Consider the following 20611-nt stretch of genomic DNA (forward strand, 5'->3'; position numbering starts at 1 on the left):
AGGTGCCCAAGACGGTGGGTGCTCCAAAATCACGCAGACTTTCGAACATAAAGTGATGTTCTGGGCAAGGACCCATCATAGCCATGTTCTCAAATCTAACATCGAACATGGCTAAGAACCTAGCTTTAGAGGAAAGGCAACCCAGCCAACCAGCTGACGTCAGACAGGGAGAAGCAGAGAACCCCTGAAGCTGCAGGGGAGCACGTCCAGGGCCGGTGCTGGTGGGGGGGGGATGCCAAGGAGACAACTGTCCTCACATGTAAGCCCTCAGGGGTCCTGCTCCTCTCCCAGAAGGCTCCAACCCCTGCCTGCTGTGCTCCCCTCTTGGGGGGCTGCGAGGGGTGTCCAGAACCACCAGGGACTGGCCCACCCAGGGCTCAGGGAGCCAGTCTCTCCGGCGGACCCCAGGCTGGAGGACCTGATCCCATCCAGCCCCTCTGCCTGAAGCAGGTGCCTGGCCTGCGACTCTCTGGGTCCTGGCAGCGGACAGCCAATCAGAGGGGAACAGCCGGTGCCCAAAGATACGTCCTCAGCTGGAGGAAGAGGCGGGTGCATGGGCCATGCCCTCCAGGGAGAGCAGCTTGCAGCTGACGGCTCAACAGCCAGGACTGTGGCGACAGGCAGAGGGCGTCTTGGAGCTGTCGGCACAGCAAGCATGCCTGGAGTTGCAGCAGAGGCCTCCACCTGGTGCCTCCTCAGCCACGCCACCCAGGGGGCTAGAGAGAGACTGTGGGACAGAGGAGGACCCTGCCGACCCAGGCTTCCGAGCCTCAGCCCCACAGGGCTCCTAGAGGTCTCAAAGACACTCCAGTGAGAGACACCGTGAGCAACCCCAGCAGACGCAGCTCTGCTGGCCACGGGAGCATCCTTGCAACCCAGGAGGGCATCTCTTCTTAGGGGTTTAGGTGACTTCCAAGTGACATGCGCAGAAGAAACGGCAATTCCGCCTACTCCTATTTTGCACAGACTTCTGAACAACTGTGGGTGGCTGAGAGAGAAGCTGCCAAGACCGCAAGCAAGAATTTTTCTTCCATTTAACCTCCAAGAGGTTCAGGGAAAGACAGGCCCAGGAGGCCAGCGTGGGGAGACCCCAAGAGCCACACGCCATACTCGAAGACCCTGGCCTCACGTGTCTACAGAGGGCTTCCGTGCAATGAATCTGAGGATTTCGGAGGCCCACTGGCCTTGTGGGAAGTCCCAGAAAGACCCTGCCTGGGCTGCTGAGGAATAAGACTGCATGGCTGCCTGCGGGCTCAGCCCGCCCTGTCTAGAGGCCCAGGCCCACAGCACCCGACAGCGGAGCAAAGCCAGCAAAGGGCAAAGATAAGAAGAGGGTGAGCTCGTGGGGTCGGTGGTGCATTGGAGGCGGCCGCCCTGAGCACCCGATGCAGCCCGGCCTTGAGTCCCGGGGAATGGAAGCAGGCTCAAGCTAGTATGAGTCAGTGTGTGTACTGGGACACCCGCAAGGCTCTGCGGCCGCTCCGGGACGGCTCAGAGGAGCCTCAGGAAGGCAGGGTGCCAGCTGCCCAGAGGGGCTGTGAGAGGATGATGAATGCTCCCTCCTAGGGGGGCAGCGCTCACGGGTGGCATTCCACCGGCCCTTTCCCCAAGTCGGCCTTCTCTGTCCAGGGCTGCGGCCAAGAAAGCCAGCCTAGAACAGCCCAGGGAGGGAGCACCCAGCCCTGGCAGATGGACGTCCTCGCCACACGCCAGTGGCCTCGGAGGCTGGCATCAGGGCTGCAGCGGAAAGGCTCTGCACACGGCCCCAGCCATGGGGGACTCACAGGGTTCTGTCCGTGTGGCCCTAAGGCCCACGACTCAGTGGGAGGCGGGGGGGCAGGGCAGGCTTTCTGACCTCAAGAGGAACAGGGCAAAGAGTCTGCAATTACTTGGCTGTTCCCTGCAATACAGGAGAGGCCAAGCCTCCTGAGTAAGTGCCCAAGAGCAGCCAGGCGGAGCGCAGGGAGCTCCAAGAAGAAGATGCCAAGGGAGCGAGTCTGGGGACGGAAGGTCCAGCTGTGCAGGGGGCACCCTGAGACCAGGACCCACCACTGGGCCCCAGTGCTCCCACATGACTGGGCCTTCCGCCTCACTAACCTTGGAGCCGTGGGACGGTTTGGTCTTCTTGGGGTCAGAGAAGGCAGAGAGTGGAATTGTGGGTAACATGGGGTAGTCAGGGCTGGGCCTGGACACCGTTTCTGCTCCTTCGGGCATTACCATCACCTAGTGATAAAGAAGAGACAGATGTTATCAATGAGCAGGGAGGCGGGTTAGAGATCCGGGGGCAAGAGGAAGGCGGCCTGCGGTGGCGGGCGAGAAGCCTACGGAGCGTCGTTCCGGGGAAGGGGGCAAGGAGAACTTGGGCATCACTTTCCCAGAAGAATCAAAGGCTTTTCCACTGTGAGGAGCTGGGTGCTGAGTGCTTGGAGCAAAGAGGGCTCACAGTGGGTAAGAGCAAAGAGAAGCCAGGGTCCCAGGATCGCTGGGCCTGCACGCAGCTGCACAGCCTCCAGGGGGAGGGTCCTGGATACGGTGGCCCGAAGGGCCGGGCCAAGAGGACAAGAAGCGTGCCAAGGAGCACAGGAAGGCAGCTGTGGCCAAGGCTGACCTGCACGCTGCAGTTAAGAAAGACCAGAAGCACTGTCAGGAAAGGCAAGGAGCCAGCCAGGCACACACGCCAGGCAGCCGCACGGCGGAGCAAGCGACTTCTGACAGGCGGGCACACATGGGACTTCACCGGGCCCCACGCATCCTAGGGGATGAGCCCTCCCTCACACAGGCAAGTGAGGTCGACTGAAACAGGGAGCGAGCAGCCAGGCAGAGGAGGAAGGGGCTGTGTGGGAGTGGGCGCAGCTCTCTGCAAAGGCCTGCACCGAGCCTGCAGGCGGGGAAGCACGCTGCTCTCTGCAAGCGGCTGTGGAGGAGGAAGGCCTGGGGTCCTGCCTGGAGGTGCTCCTGGGAAGCACCTGTCCAGTGCCAGCCAGGCTCCTGTGGCACCTGAGGAGGGGAGAGAAGGCCCAGGGGCAAGCTCTCCAAACGCTGGCGCCGCAGGTTAACGCCGCTAGCGGTCAGCCACGCACAGAGCCTTCCAGTTGGTGACAGACAGAACAACAGGACGAAGTGCACGAGAAAACAGAACAAAAGGAGAAAGAGTTCAGCTTGGTGGAACCAGCCCTGCTAATAACCTTGAGCACCTGGATTCCTTGGTGAGCCAACCCCTTCATCTGAGGAAGCTGACAATGCGCGGTCACGGGCACAGGCACAGGCACAGGGGGCAGAAGGGAGGGCAGTGGAGCCCTTCGCAGCCCCCAGGCTCCTGGCTGCAAGGCGGCAAAGACTGAGGCCCGAGTTCATCAGAGGTGGTCTGACCACCAGCGCCCATTCCAGAGCCTGGCTGCACCACGGCCAGGGTGCCCAGTGCCACTAGTTCATGGGGAATCCCCTGCTCACAGGCCACAAGGAGGTACCCAGGGTTAGAGAAGCGGCCGGCAGCCCAGCCCAGGAGTACAGGCAGGTCCTGGGCTGACTGCCTTCACTCACACACCTTTCCATTCTACTTGTTTCAATTCCTTCCCTCCCTTGCAATCCACATGCTAGCCTTACACTATTGCAGGACAGTGTGGTTTGGGCCTCTGGTGTGTCTGTTTCTGTAAAGCCCTTTAAAACACGGGAAAGTGGTTAAATGGATCCCCTTCCACCACCACAGGACTTCACGAGGAGCCAGCTCACCCAAAGGGCAGACACACGCCCGGCCACTAGAGAAGCCTCTGCTCTGTGTGGTGCAGCTGCCGATGGGACAAAGGATGACACGCAGTGCTGGGGCACAGCAGCCACCCACCCAGGCTGGCCTCTGAGGCCTGCAAGGGAGCACAGAACTCCAGGGCCCGCACTGGGGGAGGACAGAGAGCTGCTCCCACTGACGGGCAGACCGGTCCACTCCTCCAGTCCTCCCAGCTCTGACACCAGCACAGGGGGGTCGGGCGGCACTGGCCACCAGATGGCAAGGGCCAGCCCCACTGGGGACATTCAGCCCCCCAGGACAGCTAACACAAGGACCACCAGTCAGGTCTTGGGAGCCACTGTCCCACACAGGTCTCAGGCTGCCTCTGAGACCAGAGAGCTCTGCTTTGCCATCAGCCCAGGGCAAGCCCTAAAGGCCTGCAGCCCCAACGGGCAAGAAGTTCCCGAGCAACCAACCCGCTCTCTGGACAGCCCCCAGCAAGGGTGCAAAGCCCCAGGCAGAGACGACTGGGGCGCTGCCTGCAGGCCTCACTCTAGCTCCCACTTCCTGGAAGAGCCTGTCCCCACCTGCCAGCCAAAGGCGCCCCCAGACTCTCTCCCCTGCCTCCTCCTTCTCCCCTGCACTCCCGTTTTATATGTTTTGATGATGCACATTAAGCCCTCATCTCTTCACAGCAAAGGAAACGTCCTCCTTCCACAGGCTGCAGAGGGGCCAGTCCCTTGCTCCTCGGCTGAGAGGCCTGGGGAACACTAAAGGTCTGCCTGCCTGTCTCCCAAAGAAATACTATTGGACCTTTGGTAAATACTTTGGAAAATAGCTTGGCATGAAAAATAAGGTGGAGAAGCAGAACTGAGAAGGACTAGGACCTTGGCGAGCGCCTCCCTGCTCTCTCATTGCTGCCAGGGCTCCCCAACGAGCTCGCACACACATCTGTAGAAATGGACTCCAGGGCCTTCCTATGTGCCGCTGGACTCCATCGGCTGGGTTAGGATCACAAAATAATGTCTTACTCGGAAGTTGGCAGAACTTAAAATCAAATTTTCTGCAATGAATAAATGATTGCCTTTATTTCTGAAAAAAAAGTTTAGGAAATACCCACCTGGATAATGAAGAGGAAGGGACTGTTTCCTAGGTCCAAAGAAATTCAACCCAAACTCCATATGCACCAAGGACATGGGCCTGCCTCCCACCATGAGCCAGGCCTGGATCCTTCCTCAGAGGCACCGGCCAGCTCCTGGACAAATACTCTGACTTTGGGACCCCAATCAGTGGCACTGGGATGCCCTGGGTCCTCGGCCTGCACTTCCCTCGGCACATACAGCCCAGCCTGCAGCCGGGCGCCCCTCCTCCTCCACAACCAACCATCCCAGGTGTACCGAGCACCCCACCATTCCCCACAAGCCCCAACACGCACTGCCGGCGCTTGGCCAGCACACAGTGATCCCCGCCAGATGACTCACCACGAGGCCTAGGTTCTGAGAGATGACGCTGTGGTCTGGCCGCACTGGGACAGAGCTGCCAGGCAGTGCGTATCATCAGGGGACCCGCAGGGAGCCACGGATGCTCCCAGGGGCCACGCGCCCGCACGGCCTTGCCGAGCCAGTTAAAAGCTGGCTGCAGCGCCTTGCCACACTGACACTGTCGCCTCGTGCCCATTCCTCCTCCCTCCATGGAGGGAGATGCTCATTAGCCACACCAACCCGGAAGCGTACAGGGGTAATGAGTGACTAGTCACTCCCAGTTGACATGACCCCGGCACCGAGTCAGGACACCTGGGACCTCCTACCCGGGGCTGCTGGCGCTGCATGTACCCTGCCCATCCAGATTCTCGGGTGCCCCCACCCGCTGGGCACACTCACCCCGCCGGCCATCAGGAGCTTGTACCGAAACTCGATGGTGGGGTTGTTGAAGGTGAGCTTCTCGCAGCGCAGGTGGTTTACGGGCGGGTTGCCCTCCAAGTTCAGGAACAGGTCATAGGTAAAGCACACCTTCCTGGGCTCCTCCTGCAACAAAGAAAACAGGGAAGTCTGACTCAGTGGGCGGGCGGACGGGCAGGAGAGCCACGCTGAGGACAGGCAGATGCCCGCGCCCACTCCCGCTGTCAGCTCAACCCTCACCTCCGCGGGGCCTCCACTCCCTCCCCACACAGACACTCATCTGTTTCTCTCTCTAGGTGCCTCCTCATCTACTTCATTATCCAAAATGAAATAACTTACTATTGGCAGAGGACCTGGCCAAGCAGGCTCCAGGGCAGAACCAAAGCTCATTAAGGGTGGCGCTTGGGCGGCTAATGGAAACGGCCCTGCTGACGGCCTGAATGCCTCGCGCACCCGCCAACACATGGGAGGCCAAGGCTTGAAGACACTGGTACGTGGCAGTGCTGGGACTGGACCCCAGGCTCCGGGACGCCTGGGCCTTGAGCCTCCGCTCCTGCCCCTTGCTGGATGGGAGATTTCTCCAAGCATATACGAACAGCCCAGAGAGGGCCAAAAGACGCTTTACATCGGTCATCACCAGGGAAATGCAAGTCACCATGAGGCGCCACCTCATGCCCATTAGGACGGTGTTACTTAAAACAAAGGGAAATGACAAGTGTTGGTGAGGACATGGGGAAACAGGAACCCGTGTGCACTGCCAGTGGGAAGTAAGATGGTGCAGCCGCTGTGGGAAGTGTCTGAGCTCCTCAGATGTAAAACAGAGTAATTGTATGAACCACATATCAATCTCCTCTCCTAGAAAGATACTCAAAAGAAATGACAACATACATTCACACAGAAATCTATACACTGTGTCCAAAGCACCAGCATTTACAATAGACAAAAAGTGGAAACCCCCAGGTGCCCATCCACAGATGAACGGACACACACAACGGGACCTCCACACGAAGGACTGTCACTCAGCCATAAGGAGTGCTGCTGTGACATACATGACAACATGGACAGGCCCTGACCACACGGTGCTCAGTGCTCAGTGAGATGCCAGACACACAAGGCCACAGTGTGTGTGCCCCCATTCCTGTGACATGGCCAGAAGAGGTGAATCCACAAACAGAATGTGGGCTCATATTTGCCAGGGGCTGGGAAGATGGGATTGGTGATGGGGAGTGATGGATAATGGGGACAGGGTTTCTTTTGGGGGTGATGGAATGCTCTGGAATTATAAAACTGTGATAATTGTACAACACTGTTAATATACTAAAAACCGCCAATTTTGTACGCTTTCAAAGGGAGAATTTTCTGGTATGTGGCTCACTCCCCAATTTTGTAAATGCTACCCACTGGAGAGAGAAACACCAGGCGTGCAGGGAGCTGTGAAGGTTTCTCAGCTGGAGGGCGGCTTCAGGACAGGGTGGGCAGGGCAGCCGAGCTGGGGAAGGGGGAGCCAAGCACCGGGCCCCTCACTCTGGCATTCCCCTGCCCTTGCGGTAGGCAGCCAGCGGGCTCACAGTCCTGGGACAGAGGCAGCAGAGACGGGGCCAGCTCACGCTTCTCCTGTCCACTGTCTGCCGTCCACTGCAGCCGAGTCGGCTCCTCCTTTCCCTCCCCAGCCACGGGAGGCACACGGCCTGTGTGAGCAATAACAGGCTTCTCCAGCTCCAGTGAGCAGAGTCCGGCTGGCTACTCGCCCACTTCTGAACTAAGTGGGCAGGAGTCAGGCCCTATGGTTACATGGGGACAATTCTGTCCCCCCAATTCAGGCCACACACGGAAAAGGCACACCTTCCACATGAAAGAGCCGTAGATCCCGCTTTCCAGGGAGTGAGTGGTGACACCAGGACACAGCCTCTGTAGTGGATGCCCACAGGCAAGGTGACAGCCCTGGTCTCAGGGAAAGGAGCTCCATCTCCCATCTAAACCAGACTTAGAAAATGCCCCCTCATCCGAAGTGGACATGTGACCTGTTGCAGAGTGACGGATGTGAGGGCAGTCAGCCTGGGGAGGGGTTCCTTCCCAAATCAAAAGCAAAGGTGCGAGGAGAAGGGCTCAGCACCTCTCCTCTTCCTGCCCAACCAGGAGGCGCAACGTCGGCCACGGGACAAGTGTGGGGAAGCCACAGACCTCAGCAGGCAGTCCCAGCACCTTCCCCCAGGCCATCAGCTCCCCTACTTCTCGTGAAGAAAGAGAAAGAAGTCCCCATGCTGAGCCACTGTGGCACCCCGAAGTGTAGGTGACACCCCTCTCGGTGCCTGCATTGCCCTGTGCCCACCCTCCTAGAGGCACTGTCACCGCGAACCTATGTCCCCACCACACTGGCAAGCCCTTGGAGGCAGGAGCTGTGGGGACCTGCCCTGCACACCCCCAGGTGATGTCCCAGGGGAGATGCTTCATATGTCTCAGAAGGATGAAATGCTCTGACGGACAAAGAGAGGGTCTGACCAACAGTGGGGAGGGGCAGGCGCCAGAAGGCCCCCTGGAGGCAGTGACAGGCTTGGAGAATGGCTATGAGTTGGTCAGGTACAAGTGGGTAAGAGGACGGGGAGAAGTGTCACAGGGCACAGCATCCTCTCCAGGAGCCCTGACTCCATATGGCTGCAGTGGGACGGGGAGGCGGGGGCGCTGGCAGCAGGTGACCCAGAGACAAGGGCCTTGGCCACCCCAGGAGGGTGAGCTCCATCCCCGCGGCAGAGGCATCTACGGGCCTTTAGGCCAGGAAGAACAAGCCCAGATCCACGTCTTGGAAAGCAAACATCCTCTGGCGCGCAGGTGTCCCAACTCGGACAGGGTTTGTGACCCACTAAAGAAACACAGAAGGCAACTCAGAGGTGCGTTCTGGCTAATACACGAGGAAGGAGCCTGACCACCACTATTGTGGAACTCCTCGGGGGTCAGGCGTGGTCCGTTGACCCCTGCCAACATCACAAACATCGACTGCTGGGTCAGACCCGGGCGCCACCTCCCTGTGAAGCGCTTACCGCCAGGTTCTCATTCACACCGGCAGGGGATACACAGGGCAGAGGGCTGTGCCAGGGACAAACACCTCAGGCAGGAAAGCAGCGAAAAGCCGAACTCTACAGGACAAATATCCCAGTTTCTTCAACAAGTAAATTGCAAAGGAAAAGAAAAAGAAAAAAGAAATGGAAGAATCTGTGGACTAAAAGGGATTTAAGAGAGAAACTCACGAACTACAAAGTTCCGATCTTACCCAGATCCTGATTCGAACGGAACCTCACCTTCAAACACTGACTGGATATGAAGGGATTACCCACGTGCAAGGAAGGCTGGCATTCTCTTCACCCAACTATTAAAAAGGAAGTCGTCATCTTCTGGAGACACACGCTGAGACACTGACACAGAAATGAGGTCTGACTGGCTCCCAGGGGACATGGCAGGGACATGGCGGGCCAGGGACATGCCAGCCTCAGCCACAGAGGTGACTGCTGGAGCCAGGGGAGGGGAGGCTGCTGCGGGGAGTGGCCGTTCTCACTCCATCCGCTTCCACAGATGTTTCAGTCTCTCCCTGGTTTACTTTTTTGAGTGGACACAGTGCAGTGAAGCTGCACACCCAGAAGAAGAGCCTCGCTACAGGACCAGTTGGGGAGGGAGGGTGGCCGCGGGCCTCGAGGACACCTGCAGAAGGCTGTGGGCTCCCGCTAGCTGCCCAGGCCTGCTGCACCTTGGTTTCCCCACGTATGACGGGAGCATCTGATGTGATAATGCAGCTAACAGCACTCAACTCGGACCGTGGAGGCGGGAGCTACCCTTCTACCAGAAAGAGATGTGGGCTAGACAAGGCACCTATGAGACACAGCAGATGGAACCTGAAGCCAGGATCCCCAGGGAGACGGGGGCTCACAGGGATACCAGAAGGCGTCTGCATGGCTCTGCCTACCACCAGGAGCGGGGTCAGGGAGGAGAGGAAGGCCTGGTTTGAGCCCAGGGGCACCCAGATGACAGTGCTGACTCTGGCCAGGCACTTGTCTAAGCACATAACCGACGGATGGTGCCCAGTGCAGAACACAGGTGCTCTTCCTGGGCTCGTTTCACAGATAAAGAAGCTGAAACAGAGGCAGAGAAGCTGCCTGGTGCCACGTGGCTGGGCAGGAGGGAGGCAGGACTTGTTCTGGGCAGGTGGTGTCCTCTGCACACCCTGGCTCTTGAAGTTTCTCACACCCACACAGCCAAACAGGGCAACGCAGAAGCCAGCGAAAAAGACCAGAAGCGTCCCAATGACTCCCCAGAGACAGGCAGTGCGGCGTCCGGGCGGGGCAGAGGCCTGCCGGAGAGCCCAGCGTGCGCAGGCCTCTATGGCCTAGACCAGCTGTTGGCAGCTGACGTGTCTGTCCCAGCGTCCTGACAAGGACTCCACAGCTCCTCCTGGACAAGACCTCAGGCCTGTGACACTTAGGAACTTCCAAGACAGTGACAGGCCCCTCCTCAAATCCCTTTCCCCGGAAAACCAGCCTCCTGAGAAAGCTGAGACAGCCCGCATGGCAAACACCCCAAGAGACAGCAGCAGGCCGTTCAGGGGGTGCCAGACCCACAGTCCCGAAGCCACAGCCTTAGTCATCCTGGCCAGACCCCTACAAGTGCCAGCTCACAGCAAAGGCAGCCAAGGCCAGCCTCATATGCTCTCAAGTCCGGCCGTGGGCAGCCACCCACTCCCTACGCCACTGGCCACGGGCCAGCATCTCTCTCTGGCCTCAGCAAACTCAGGGGAGAGGAACTGGCCAAACTGGTGCTGGCACCCAAAGCCAGCAGCACGCACAATATCACAGAGCTCGGGGCATCCGGCCCCGGCACGGGCCACGTCAGGGCAAAAGGCCTGCAGCACTGGGGCTGGCTGGCCACACTCAGAGCCCCTGACGCTGCCCCTCCACCACCTCAGACCCCAGCCCAGGGCCATCTCCAGGGCCCCACCCTCAGGACCGGCAGAGTAAGGCCCTCAGACACCGGGCAGCCCAGAACTCGCTGGACGAGGACGCCTGGCTCAAAACCTCCAGCAGCCCAGCCTAGGCTTGTCCCTCGGGGCCTGCCGGACATGCCCCAGGAGTTCACACACTCGCCTCAGCCTGACTCTGACCACGGCCCTGGACCTATCTGCCAGGAGACAGGCCAAACAACACAGCTGCTTAAAACTCCTTGCAGGGGAGAGAAACAAAAGGGAGAGAGTGAGAGAGAGAGAGGGAGAAAAAGATTCAAAGCAGCTGAAAGAGACGGCCGTCACCAGCAATGCACTGACTTCACGGGACTCAGATCTGAACAGATACTTTTTTTTTAAGTTATGAGACAATTAGGGAACCTTAGACATTGATGATATTAAAGAATTCCTAGTTTATTACTTTTGTTGGAGATGATGGTGTGGTTGGATTTTTTGTTTAGAAGTCTTATCTTTTACAGACACAGACTGAAATGTTCACAAAATTTAGGGCAGGTCGTCTAGTACTTGATTCAAGACCACCCTGGGGGTGGAGATGAAAAAGACACGGGACCAAAGCGAGGGGTTGCAGGCACTGGCCGGCAGGCTCTGGGCCATTCTCTCCGGGCGTGCATGCGTTTACTTAAAGAAGGCTTACTCCTCCAGGCTCGGCGGACTAGTAGCTGTGACCACCACTCGGAGCACAGAGGAGTCCCAACGCAGCCCTCTGTCCCCAGGCCCCCAGGCCCACTTCGGCCACGGGGTGAACATCTCGCTGTCTGCTGAAGGAGCCCTCTGCCGCGGCAGCCCTCTCCAGGCCAGGCGCTATGTCACGGCTTTACCCTGTGCCTTATCTCCCCCTACACGCTCTCTGAGAGGGAGTTACTGTGCTCACCATCCCTCGGGAGGGGACACCCAGGGCTCATGTGACCCTACCCTGGACTGGCCACTCCATCTTTCTGAGCGTTGGTGAAAGGAGGAAATAAACGAAGGTTCAGGGTGCACACGGAAATGAGGGAGGAAGGACTGTGGCTCTGGCCGGCAGCAGTGGGGCCTCCGCCAGTCCGACCAACTGCTCTGCCAGGAGCACCCCAGGGCCCGCCAGGGCCGGGTTCAGAACAGTCCCCCCGGCACTGTGGGCAACAGCCAGAGGCGAACTGCTGAAACGCCTGTTAGTGAGGGCAGTCCCCGGAGGTCAGGGGTACAAGGCACAATTTCTTCCTGTACCTTTGAATTCGGAGCAAAAATAGTGCTCTGAGAGCAGCTGAGAGGCACTCCAAGCAGATAACCGAGGGGCCCGACTCTGGAGCGGAGCTAAGCTGGCTTCTGTACTTGCTGGGTACCCACGAGGCTCACCCCACCTGTTTGTGCCCCCACCCTTCACCGAGAAGTGGAAATAACAGAACCCAGAGCCCACCATATATGAGCATCTGTAACTGCTGTCATCCGCACACGCTGACAGGGAAGGAGCTCCAGGGCAGACCTCTGAGAGGGGTGCCGCTGCTTCCAGGCGGGAGAGCCCGCAGGCACGGGAATGTGGAACGCACGGGAAACGGCCCTCAGCTGCGCTCCTGACACAGCAAAAGCATGGTAATGGCCCCGTTCTCCTCTGCGTGTTTCAGCATCATCCCAACTGCTGTGGCCAGAATATACCCGTGTATCGAGAAGCAATTAGAAATTCAACAAGGAGGCAGAAAGGCACACGCTACATTCTGAACAGCTTTCCATGGAAACAAACATTTCTCTTCTTGAAGTGAGTTTCTATTACCTTGAACCCTAACTCAAGATTTGTCCCCAGTCTAACCCCAATATAAACACACATGGGTAGAGGCAATTTGTGAAAGAAACCTGGACCAAATGGGTACAAAGGAGGAAAGGATGAGGGGTCCCCAGGATGAGCCCATGTCAAGGCCCCCATCCCCACACCCCGCCGGGGCTGTCAGACACACCAGGGGCTGCTTATGCCAAGCCCAGGACACCCTCTCTCGCGCCTGGAACTGAGGCTGCCTGAACCCGCAGCTCACACCGAGAGCACACAGGGCTGGGCTGCTGCTGCTGGACCCCCATTACCACCTACCCCACCCCTGCTCGGCCGCGTCAGGGTCACAGGGGAAATGACTCAGTCACACGATTCCCATCTTTGCAGAAACACATAATCATCCAGGAGAGATTCCCAGGGAAGCTGAGTCCAGGCTGTCTTCTCTCCCTTCCTCCAGAAACCCTGGAGAAGGCATCGGTGGGTGCCAAGTTGGGGCAGATCATCCCTCCCTAGCATCTTGGGGTGACTCTGATCAGCCGCGGGGCACTGGCTCTTTTGAGGCGCTCCTCTGCCTGACCTCTAGGCACTGAAGGTGCTTCTGGGGTCCCACGTGGAGGACCAGAAGGACCCTGTCACCCGGCTAACAGAGGCGCACAGCTGGCCGGCACTCACGTGGTTTGTCACAACTCGGCAGCCCCCTGACCTTTTCCTGAGTCTCCTCATACAATGTCCCCTCTGCTCTGCTCTTTGGCAACCCACCAGCCAGGGCCAGCCCCCTCCACAGCATCAACCAGTAGGGTGTCCGCGAGCAGCCCAGCCGCCTGCAGCAGGCTCCACGGGCGGCTGCCGCGCCCCACCCCAAGCCTGGGAGTATGCTGCCGGCAGCTTCCCCACCCGTCGAGGGTGCGGTGAGGGGACTCCAGGAGGGGTGAGCTGAACCAGGAGGTCTGGGCTCCCCATCCAATCACTCAGGACCAGCTCTCACAAGCTGAGTGTCAATACAAAGCAAGGGCAAGAAGGAGAAACCCGCCAGCCCCGTGAGGGGCTCTTGCAGCCCAGAGCCACTTCCACTCCAGGGGAGGTGGGATGGAGGAGCACAGGAGGCCAAAGCCTGGGCCCCAGGCCCCCACGGCTTGTGACCAGTCCTGCCATGCTGCCTGGACAGCTGTCACCTGGAAACAAGCCAGGCCATGTCCAAGAAGATGCCTCTGACAGCTTCCAGCTCAGAGGCTGGCAAGAGCCGTTCTAACTTACTTTAAAACTCAATGAGACCACTCAAACTTCCTGATAAAATGTACCAAAATGCCCTTTGTTAACTTCCAGATAACAGCCTTTGAGTAAAGCCATGGAAAGTGAGTGGCGGCCTGTGGGGGGTGGGGGACAGGCAGGGGGATGTCTCATTTTAGCAGCAAATACCACCCCACCTCTCACAGCTGCAGAAACCCGGGCGGGCCCTTCAATCCGGCCTGCACACTGACGGGCTGTGCTTTCCCCTCCTCCCGATGTGGGATAGCATGAGAGCCTCTCACAGAGAGAGGTGCAGAGCAGAGGTAACGGGGTCACGGTCAGCTGCAGGGCATGCTTCTGCTCTCTAAATGGTATCAAGCTGCAGGTTCAATACCAGAAGGCACCCAGGCCATTGTCCAATCCCCAGGGAACACCCAGCAAGCAGGAGTGGGGCTGGGGCCGGAGGCAGGGCTGAGAAAGGACAGAGAAGTTTCTTGGCACGCAGACAACCTGTCTCCACCTTGCGACCGGCTCTCTTCCCTCCTCTCGGGCTTGCCGATCACTGCGGCTTGCCGATCACTGCAAGCCAGAAACTCAGGACTCAGAGGCAACCAGCTTTAATTTGAAAAAGACAAACTTAGATCCGAGGGGACAGTTAAGTCATATCCAACCCTGCCTTAGAGCTACAGAGGCCAACCATCCATCTTAGCTAATGACTCAAAAACAAAACAAAGAAAAGACAACAACTCCATGCCAAAGCCTGTCCCCATGAGTATAAAGCAGGGAGGTCACGGGGTCCCCAAGTGGCAAAGCTGAGGAAACCTCTAGGGCTGGCCCCAGCCCTCAGTGAGGGAGGGACAGGAATGAAGGACCAGGTCACAGGCTCAGGGGTCACACGCTTGGGGAGGGGCAGCGGCCCACCAGCTCCCTCCCCCACACCGCTCACCATGCCCAAGACCAGCCCCCAAGCCCTTCCACATGGACACTTTGGGTAGGGCACCCTGACCCCCTTCACGGGGGGCCTAACAGCACACCCACTCACCACACACGGCCCTGAGAGGTCTTTTTACAAAGCAAGTGTAATCATGTCACCCCACCTTAACTGCCAGCAGCGCCTGCGGGCTTAGGATGAATGTGCTCCTGCCAGCCCTGCCCGCTCCCTCGCACACCTGCCCGTCTCCCTTCAGAACTCAGATGCCCCCGGTTCGCCACCTTCATACCCCTTCTGCTTCCTCCCTGTCCTCTCTGCAGGCTGACCTCTGCTCACCTGTAAGTCTGAGTAAACCTGGCTCCTACAGGAGACCTTTCCTGACACATCCCCCAACCCCTTCTAATGGGGTCTCCCTAACGCTCTCGCAGTATTACTAAAAACATACTTGTATTCAGAGTATATGAAGAACTCTTAACTTCATAAAACCCGCAGTAAGAAAACAACTGAGCCAATTAAAAAAAAAAAGAAACACATAAGTTCTGAACATTTCAATAAAGAAAATATATGAATTGCACACAAGTATATGAAAAGCCGGTTATTGTCATCAGCCAGCAGGGAAATCAAATCAAAACCTGATGAGATACCACCTTCACATCCACTGGGATGGCTATAATCAAAAAGAAAGTGCTGGCGAGAACGTGAAGAAATCTCTGGTGGGAATGGAGAATGGTGAGCCGCAGTGGAAGCGTCTACAGAGTGTGGTGGCTCCTCAAAAATTAAACACAGGACTCCCCAAAGACTACGCAATTCCACTCCTAGATGTGTGCCCAAAACAAATGAAAATATATCCCCCCAAAAGACTGGTACGCAAAATTGTTAGTGAGTGGCAACAATGTGGCAACAATGCAAATGCCTGTCAACTGATGAATGGACACACAAAACGTGGCCCACCACACAATGGAATATAGTCAACCAAGCGCTACAATGTGGATGAACTCTGAAAGCACTGCTAAATAAAAGAAGCCAGTCACAAAGGACACATACCATATGGTTCCATTTATATGCAATGTCCAGAACAGTCAAAGCCATAAAGATAAAAACTAGATTAGTGGATGGGGCATGACCGCAAATGGGGATGTGGTTTCTTTTTGGGGTAATGGTGTGGAATTAGTGGTGATGGTTGCACAGCTCTCAACATAGTAAAAACCAATGGAATGTACAGTTTAAATGGATGAATTACATGAATCTTACCTCAATAAAGCTTTTTTTTTTAAAGAGAGGTACCACTACACCCCCGTTAGAAAAGCAGAAGAAAACATCCAAGCACATCCTGTGCGGGCAAGACTGCAGAGCAACAAGAGCCCTTGGCCCTGCCGGCGAGGAGGCAACGTGGTGCAGCCACTTTTGACAACTGCAGGGAATTTGTTGTGAAGTGAAACCTCCCTGTACCATGCCACTCAACAGTCCCACCCCTGGGTATCTACCCAAGTGAACTGAAAACCTTCGTTCACAAAAAAACCTGTATGCAAATGTTTAGGGCAAACTTATTCATAACCGCTTACAATCTGGAAACAACCCAGATGCCCCCACCCGGTGAATGGGTACACAAGCTGCAGTACGTCCACACAGACAAAAGGGATATGCTATTCATTCACGCAACAACATAGATGAATATCAAGTATACCGCAGAGCAAAAGAACTCAGACACAAAGGGCTACGTGTTGTGTGTCTATTTATACCACAATCTGGGAAAGACAAAACTATTGGGATGGGAAACAGATGAGCCTGGGGGTGGAGGAGGGGCTGACTTCAAAAGGGCAGCGAGAGGGGGCCTGGGGAGGACGGGGCTGCTCCCCGTGGAGCTGTCAAGGTGACGCACGACTCTATGCTTGTCAAAACCCAGAGTTCACCGAATACAAACAAAAATGATAATAATAAGCAGATGGGCAGGGGGAGGAGGTCCCAAGACAGAATGTAGATGGTGACTAATGAACCTAACGATTACAAATGTATGACATAACCACACTGACAATGATGGGGGGAAGGAGCTGTCATAAACAGTGCTGAAAAGCAGTGTTTTCACTGGATACTGGAGAGCCAAAGACGGAAGAACTCACGCAGACACTGGGCCCCCAGCTGGTAAGTTCACCTCTCACAGGAGGGCCAGTCAACAATTCTGCAACTACTTTCCAGGTACATTAGAGTTAAACAAATACACAAATACACTGTAGATGATGAGAGCCAGGTTTCAGAGAAAGAAGCTCAATAAGCAACAGCAGAGGGCTAAAGAACTCAGTGGTGCTGGAGTCGCAGGCAGCAGTACAAGCTGCTATTTAACATACAGGCAGACACAGAAATGAGCGTCGGGTCGGGGCGGCGAGTACACCACGTGTGCTCCCTAGTGGTCCTGCGAGGAGCCCAAGCGCACCAGCACCCCAGGAGCAACGAGCACACTCTGCTCCCACATCGTGGCTTTTAAATGCCATTCTCCAACAGGCCTCCTTGGCAAAGAGGCTGATCCTAGAGCTGGGACAGGGAGAAAACAAGATGTTCCTGGAGTGTCTTGTGGCATCAGACAGTGAGGAAGCACCCTAAAAATCCACGGGAACAAGAGGAAGAGGCACAGCAGCCAATCCGAAGGACTTCCCATTGGCCAGAGTGAGGACAATTTGAACAACAAAACAGATGACAACAGGACCAGATTATAACCCAAAGAAAAGAACAAATATCCATGAACCCACACTGATTTAATAAATGACTGAGTAAGTACATAAATGGGGGAGAAGGGACAGTTCTTCCTACAGAAAAATCCCAGTTAATGAGTGTGGGAGGAATGAAGGAACTAGAAATCATAGGACTCCACTGATGGACGCCAGCACTAGTGGATAAAACTTGAAAAAGAAGCATTATCTGCCTAGTTTCAAAGTATCTCTCCCAAGCCCACTGAGTTACTGTGGCGGTTTTCAGTCTGCCCAGCAGGATGTGGGGCTTCCTTTCCCTCCCCTGGAGTGTGGGCTGGAATTAAGTGACTCACTTCTGACAGAACAGAAAGGCACAGACGGTGACTTCATGGTGGAGAAGCCCAGCAGACACCAACTTAACGAGGAGATCCAGGTTAACCTCCCAGGAAGACGAGTTAGTATCCGGTCCATCCTACCATGATGTGATGAGGGGGCTCTTCACCTCTGCGATCTTCTTACCAAAACTACAACCCCAGTCTCATGACAACAGGACACCAGACAAAACCCAAGCTGAGGGGCGTTCTTCAAAATGCCTGGCTAGCACGTCATAAAAATGTCAAGGCCACGGAAGACAAGGAAAAGCAGACAAACTGTACAGACTGAAGCAGATGGAAGAGACATGACAGCTCATGCAATGAAGAATCCTAAAGTGGATTCTAGGACAGAAAAAGAACATTCTAGAAAAGAGGGAATCCAATTAAAATCTGTTAATGGTGAGTCCTGTGGCAATGGTGACTTGGTTTTGATCATGTACCATGGTCACGGGAGGCACTAACAATTGGGGAGGTTAGGTACGGGAATGCCCTGTCCGATCTGTGCAACTCTCCTATGTGTCTAAAATTACCTCAAAATTAAAAGCTAAAAAAAATCATGACCAAAGGACAGTGTACAAGGGGCTGAGTTACTGGGATCAGCTTGGGTTTATGGATCTGCTTCCTTCCTCGAATATGAATTTTATGGAGTCTAAATAGAGATCAAGGCTTTCCCATAAAATTTAACGTCCTGAGATGTGCATAAATCTAGTACACATACCAAATTTCAAAGGCTTGATATGAAAAAGAATGTAAAATGTCACAGTAATTTTTAAATATTGATTACATGTCAAAATAATTTTTCAGATCTTCTTGGTTAAATAAATTACATTATTAAAATTGACTTCACCTATTTCAACCTTTTTTGACATGACTACTAAAAAATTTTAAATTACACATGTGGCTTATGTATTTCTACCAACAGTGAAGGTACAAGATGTAATTCACTCAAGAAGGCCTTCAAATACCTCAGCCGCCTCTGGGATGAGGAGCAGATGGATACAAAGGGAGTGTTTCAATTCACCTGATCATCCTCAGGCAGCACCAGCATGCTCTCCCAGCCACAACCCCAGGTGAACTTCCAGAGGAACAATTCAGCCATGGCCTGTAGAGGTTCCTGGGTGACACAGGTCTGGGGCATGACGACCTGGATTCCCGCCATGAGCTCAGGCTCCCAACTCAAGGAAGGGCGCGTCACCCACTCGTTCTGCCCTGCAACGTGCTCTACTGTCAGCATTTAACAACAGGGACCTACATAAAGAACTCAAAAACTCTGCCCAATTTAAAAATGGGTGAAAGACGTGAACAGACACTTTTTCAAAGAAGATACACAAGTGGCCAACAAGATACCGCAAGAAAACTAGACCAGTATTCCTTGTGCATAGAAAATCTTCAAAAGATACTCGCAAACCAAATCCCACAGCACATCAAAAATATTATACTTGTGACACCAAGTGGGAATCATCCCAGGAAAGGGTGGTTCAATGTACGAAAGCCAATCGATGTTAATACACCACATCAATAAAACAAAGGGAAAAAAATGTGTATGATGATCTCAACAGAGGCAGAAAATGAGTCTGAAAAAAAATGGAGTATCTTTTCATGATAAAAACATTCAGTAAACTAGGAATAGCAGGGCAATTCCTCAACCTGATAAAGGGTATTTATGACAAACCCACTACTCATATCACACTCAATGGGAAAAAGACTGAAAACTTTCCCCCTGAGATTAGAAACAAGATAAGGATAACCACGTTCCTTATTACTATTCAACACTGTCCTAGATGTCCTGGCTAAAACAATCAGGTAAGAAAGAGAGGGAGAAAAGAGGCTGAAGTAAAACTATCCCTATTTGCAGATGGTATCTCACATGTAGACAATCCCAAAGAAGCCACAAATTGCTAAAGACAGTACACGGATTCAGTAAAGTTGCGGGGTACAGTGTCAATACCCAGAAATGGTGTTCCTATATATCAGCAATGAACAATCCAAAAAGGAAACTAAGAAAACAATTCCATTTACAACAGCATACAAAAGAACAGAATATCTAGGAATAAATTTAACCAAGAAGTTGTAAAAGACGTGCATACTGAAAACTACCTACAAAACATTACTGAATGAAATTAAAAAAGACCTAATTAAATGGAAAGACAGTCCCTGTTCATGAGACTGGAAGATTTAATATTGTTAAGATGGTACTGTCTCCAAAGTGATTTACAGATTCAATGCAACCTTGACCCAAATTCCAGTGGCCTTTTTTTTTTGTGAAAATGGAAAAGCCAAACATCAAATTCATGTGGACTTGCGAAAGGCCCCCTCAAACAAAACCATATTAAGAAACAACCAAAAATCCCACAAAGTTGGAGGTGTCTCATTTCCTGATTAAAATTCCTACAAAACTACAATAATGAAAACAGTATGGTACTAATATGAGGCTAGACATAAAGACTAATGGAATAGAATGGAGAGTCCAGAAATAAACCCAAATATTTATGGCCAAGTAATTTCCAACAGGGGCGCTAATAAGACCACTCAATGGGGAAAGGACAGTTTCTTCAATAAATGGTGCTGGGACACCTGGAATCACATGCAGAAGAATTAATTGCACCCTACCTTACTCCAGATACAAAAATTAACCCCAAACAGATCACCTATAGATAATGTAGGAAACAAACTATCCAACGAAGGCGAAACTAAACTCGGGTAAATCTTCAGGACTTCAAATGGAGTCTGACATCTGACATACCTGAGGAAGAAAAAATAATAGATAAGCTGAACTTCATAAAATTTAAAAAAGCTTGTTTATCAAAGGACATTATCAGAGTGTGATAGAACAACCTAAAGGAGGTTGTTATATGCTGGATGTTATATGGTAAGGGTTTAACATCCAAGAACGCTTACAATTCAACAACAGAAAGAAAAAAATCCAATGAAAAAATGGGTAAGGGATACGGACAGCCATTTCTCAAAGAAGATACATAAACAGCCAGTAAGCATCTGAGAAATGTCCAATGTCAAATGCAGATCAAAACCTCCAGGGGATGC

General features: G+C 54.2%; 1 protein-coding gene across 2 annotated transcripts in view; it reads right to left on the bottom strand.

Moving 5' to 3' along the window:
* Window positions 1-20611, bottom strand: part of MLLT1 (MLLT1 super elongation complex subunit) — a 57703-nt gene that overhangs the window by 14533 nt on the left and 22559 nt on the right. The window contains exons 4-5 of one of the 2 annotated variants that reach the window (XM_073220528.1): window positions 5602-5745; window positions 2098-2223 (exon numbers count right to left, since the gene is read on the bottom strand). In XM_073220528.1, coding sequence (XP_073076629.1) covers window positions 2098-2223; window positions 5602-5745 — 270 coding nt within the window. The remainder of the gene's footprint in view (window positions 1-2097; window positions 2224-5601; window positions 5746-20611) is intronic. The other variant, XM_073220529.1, reaches the window with a different exon arrangement.

The sequence above is a fragment of the Manis javanica genome, chromosome 13 (genome assembly GCF_040802235.1).
Source record: "Manis javanica isolate MJ-LG chromosome 13, MJ_LKY, whole genome shotgun sequence".
Lineage (NCBI taxonomy): Eukaryota > Metazoa > Chordata > Mammalia > Pholidota > Manidae > Manis > Manis javanica.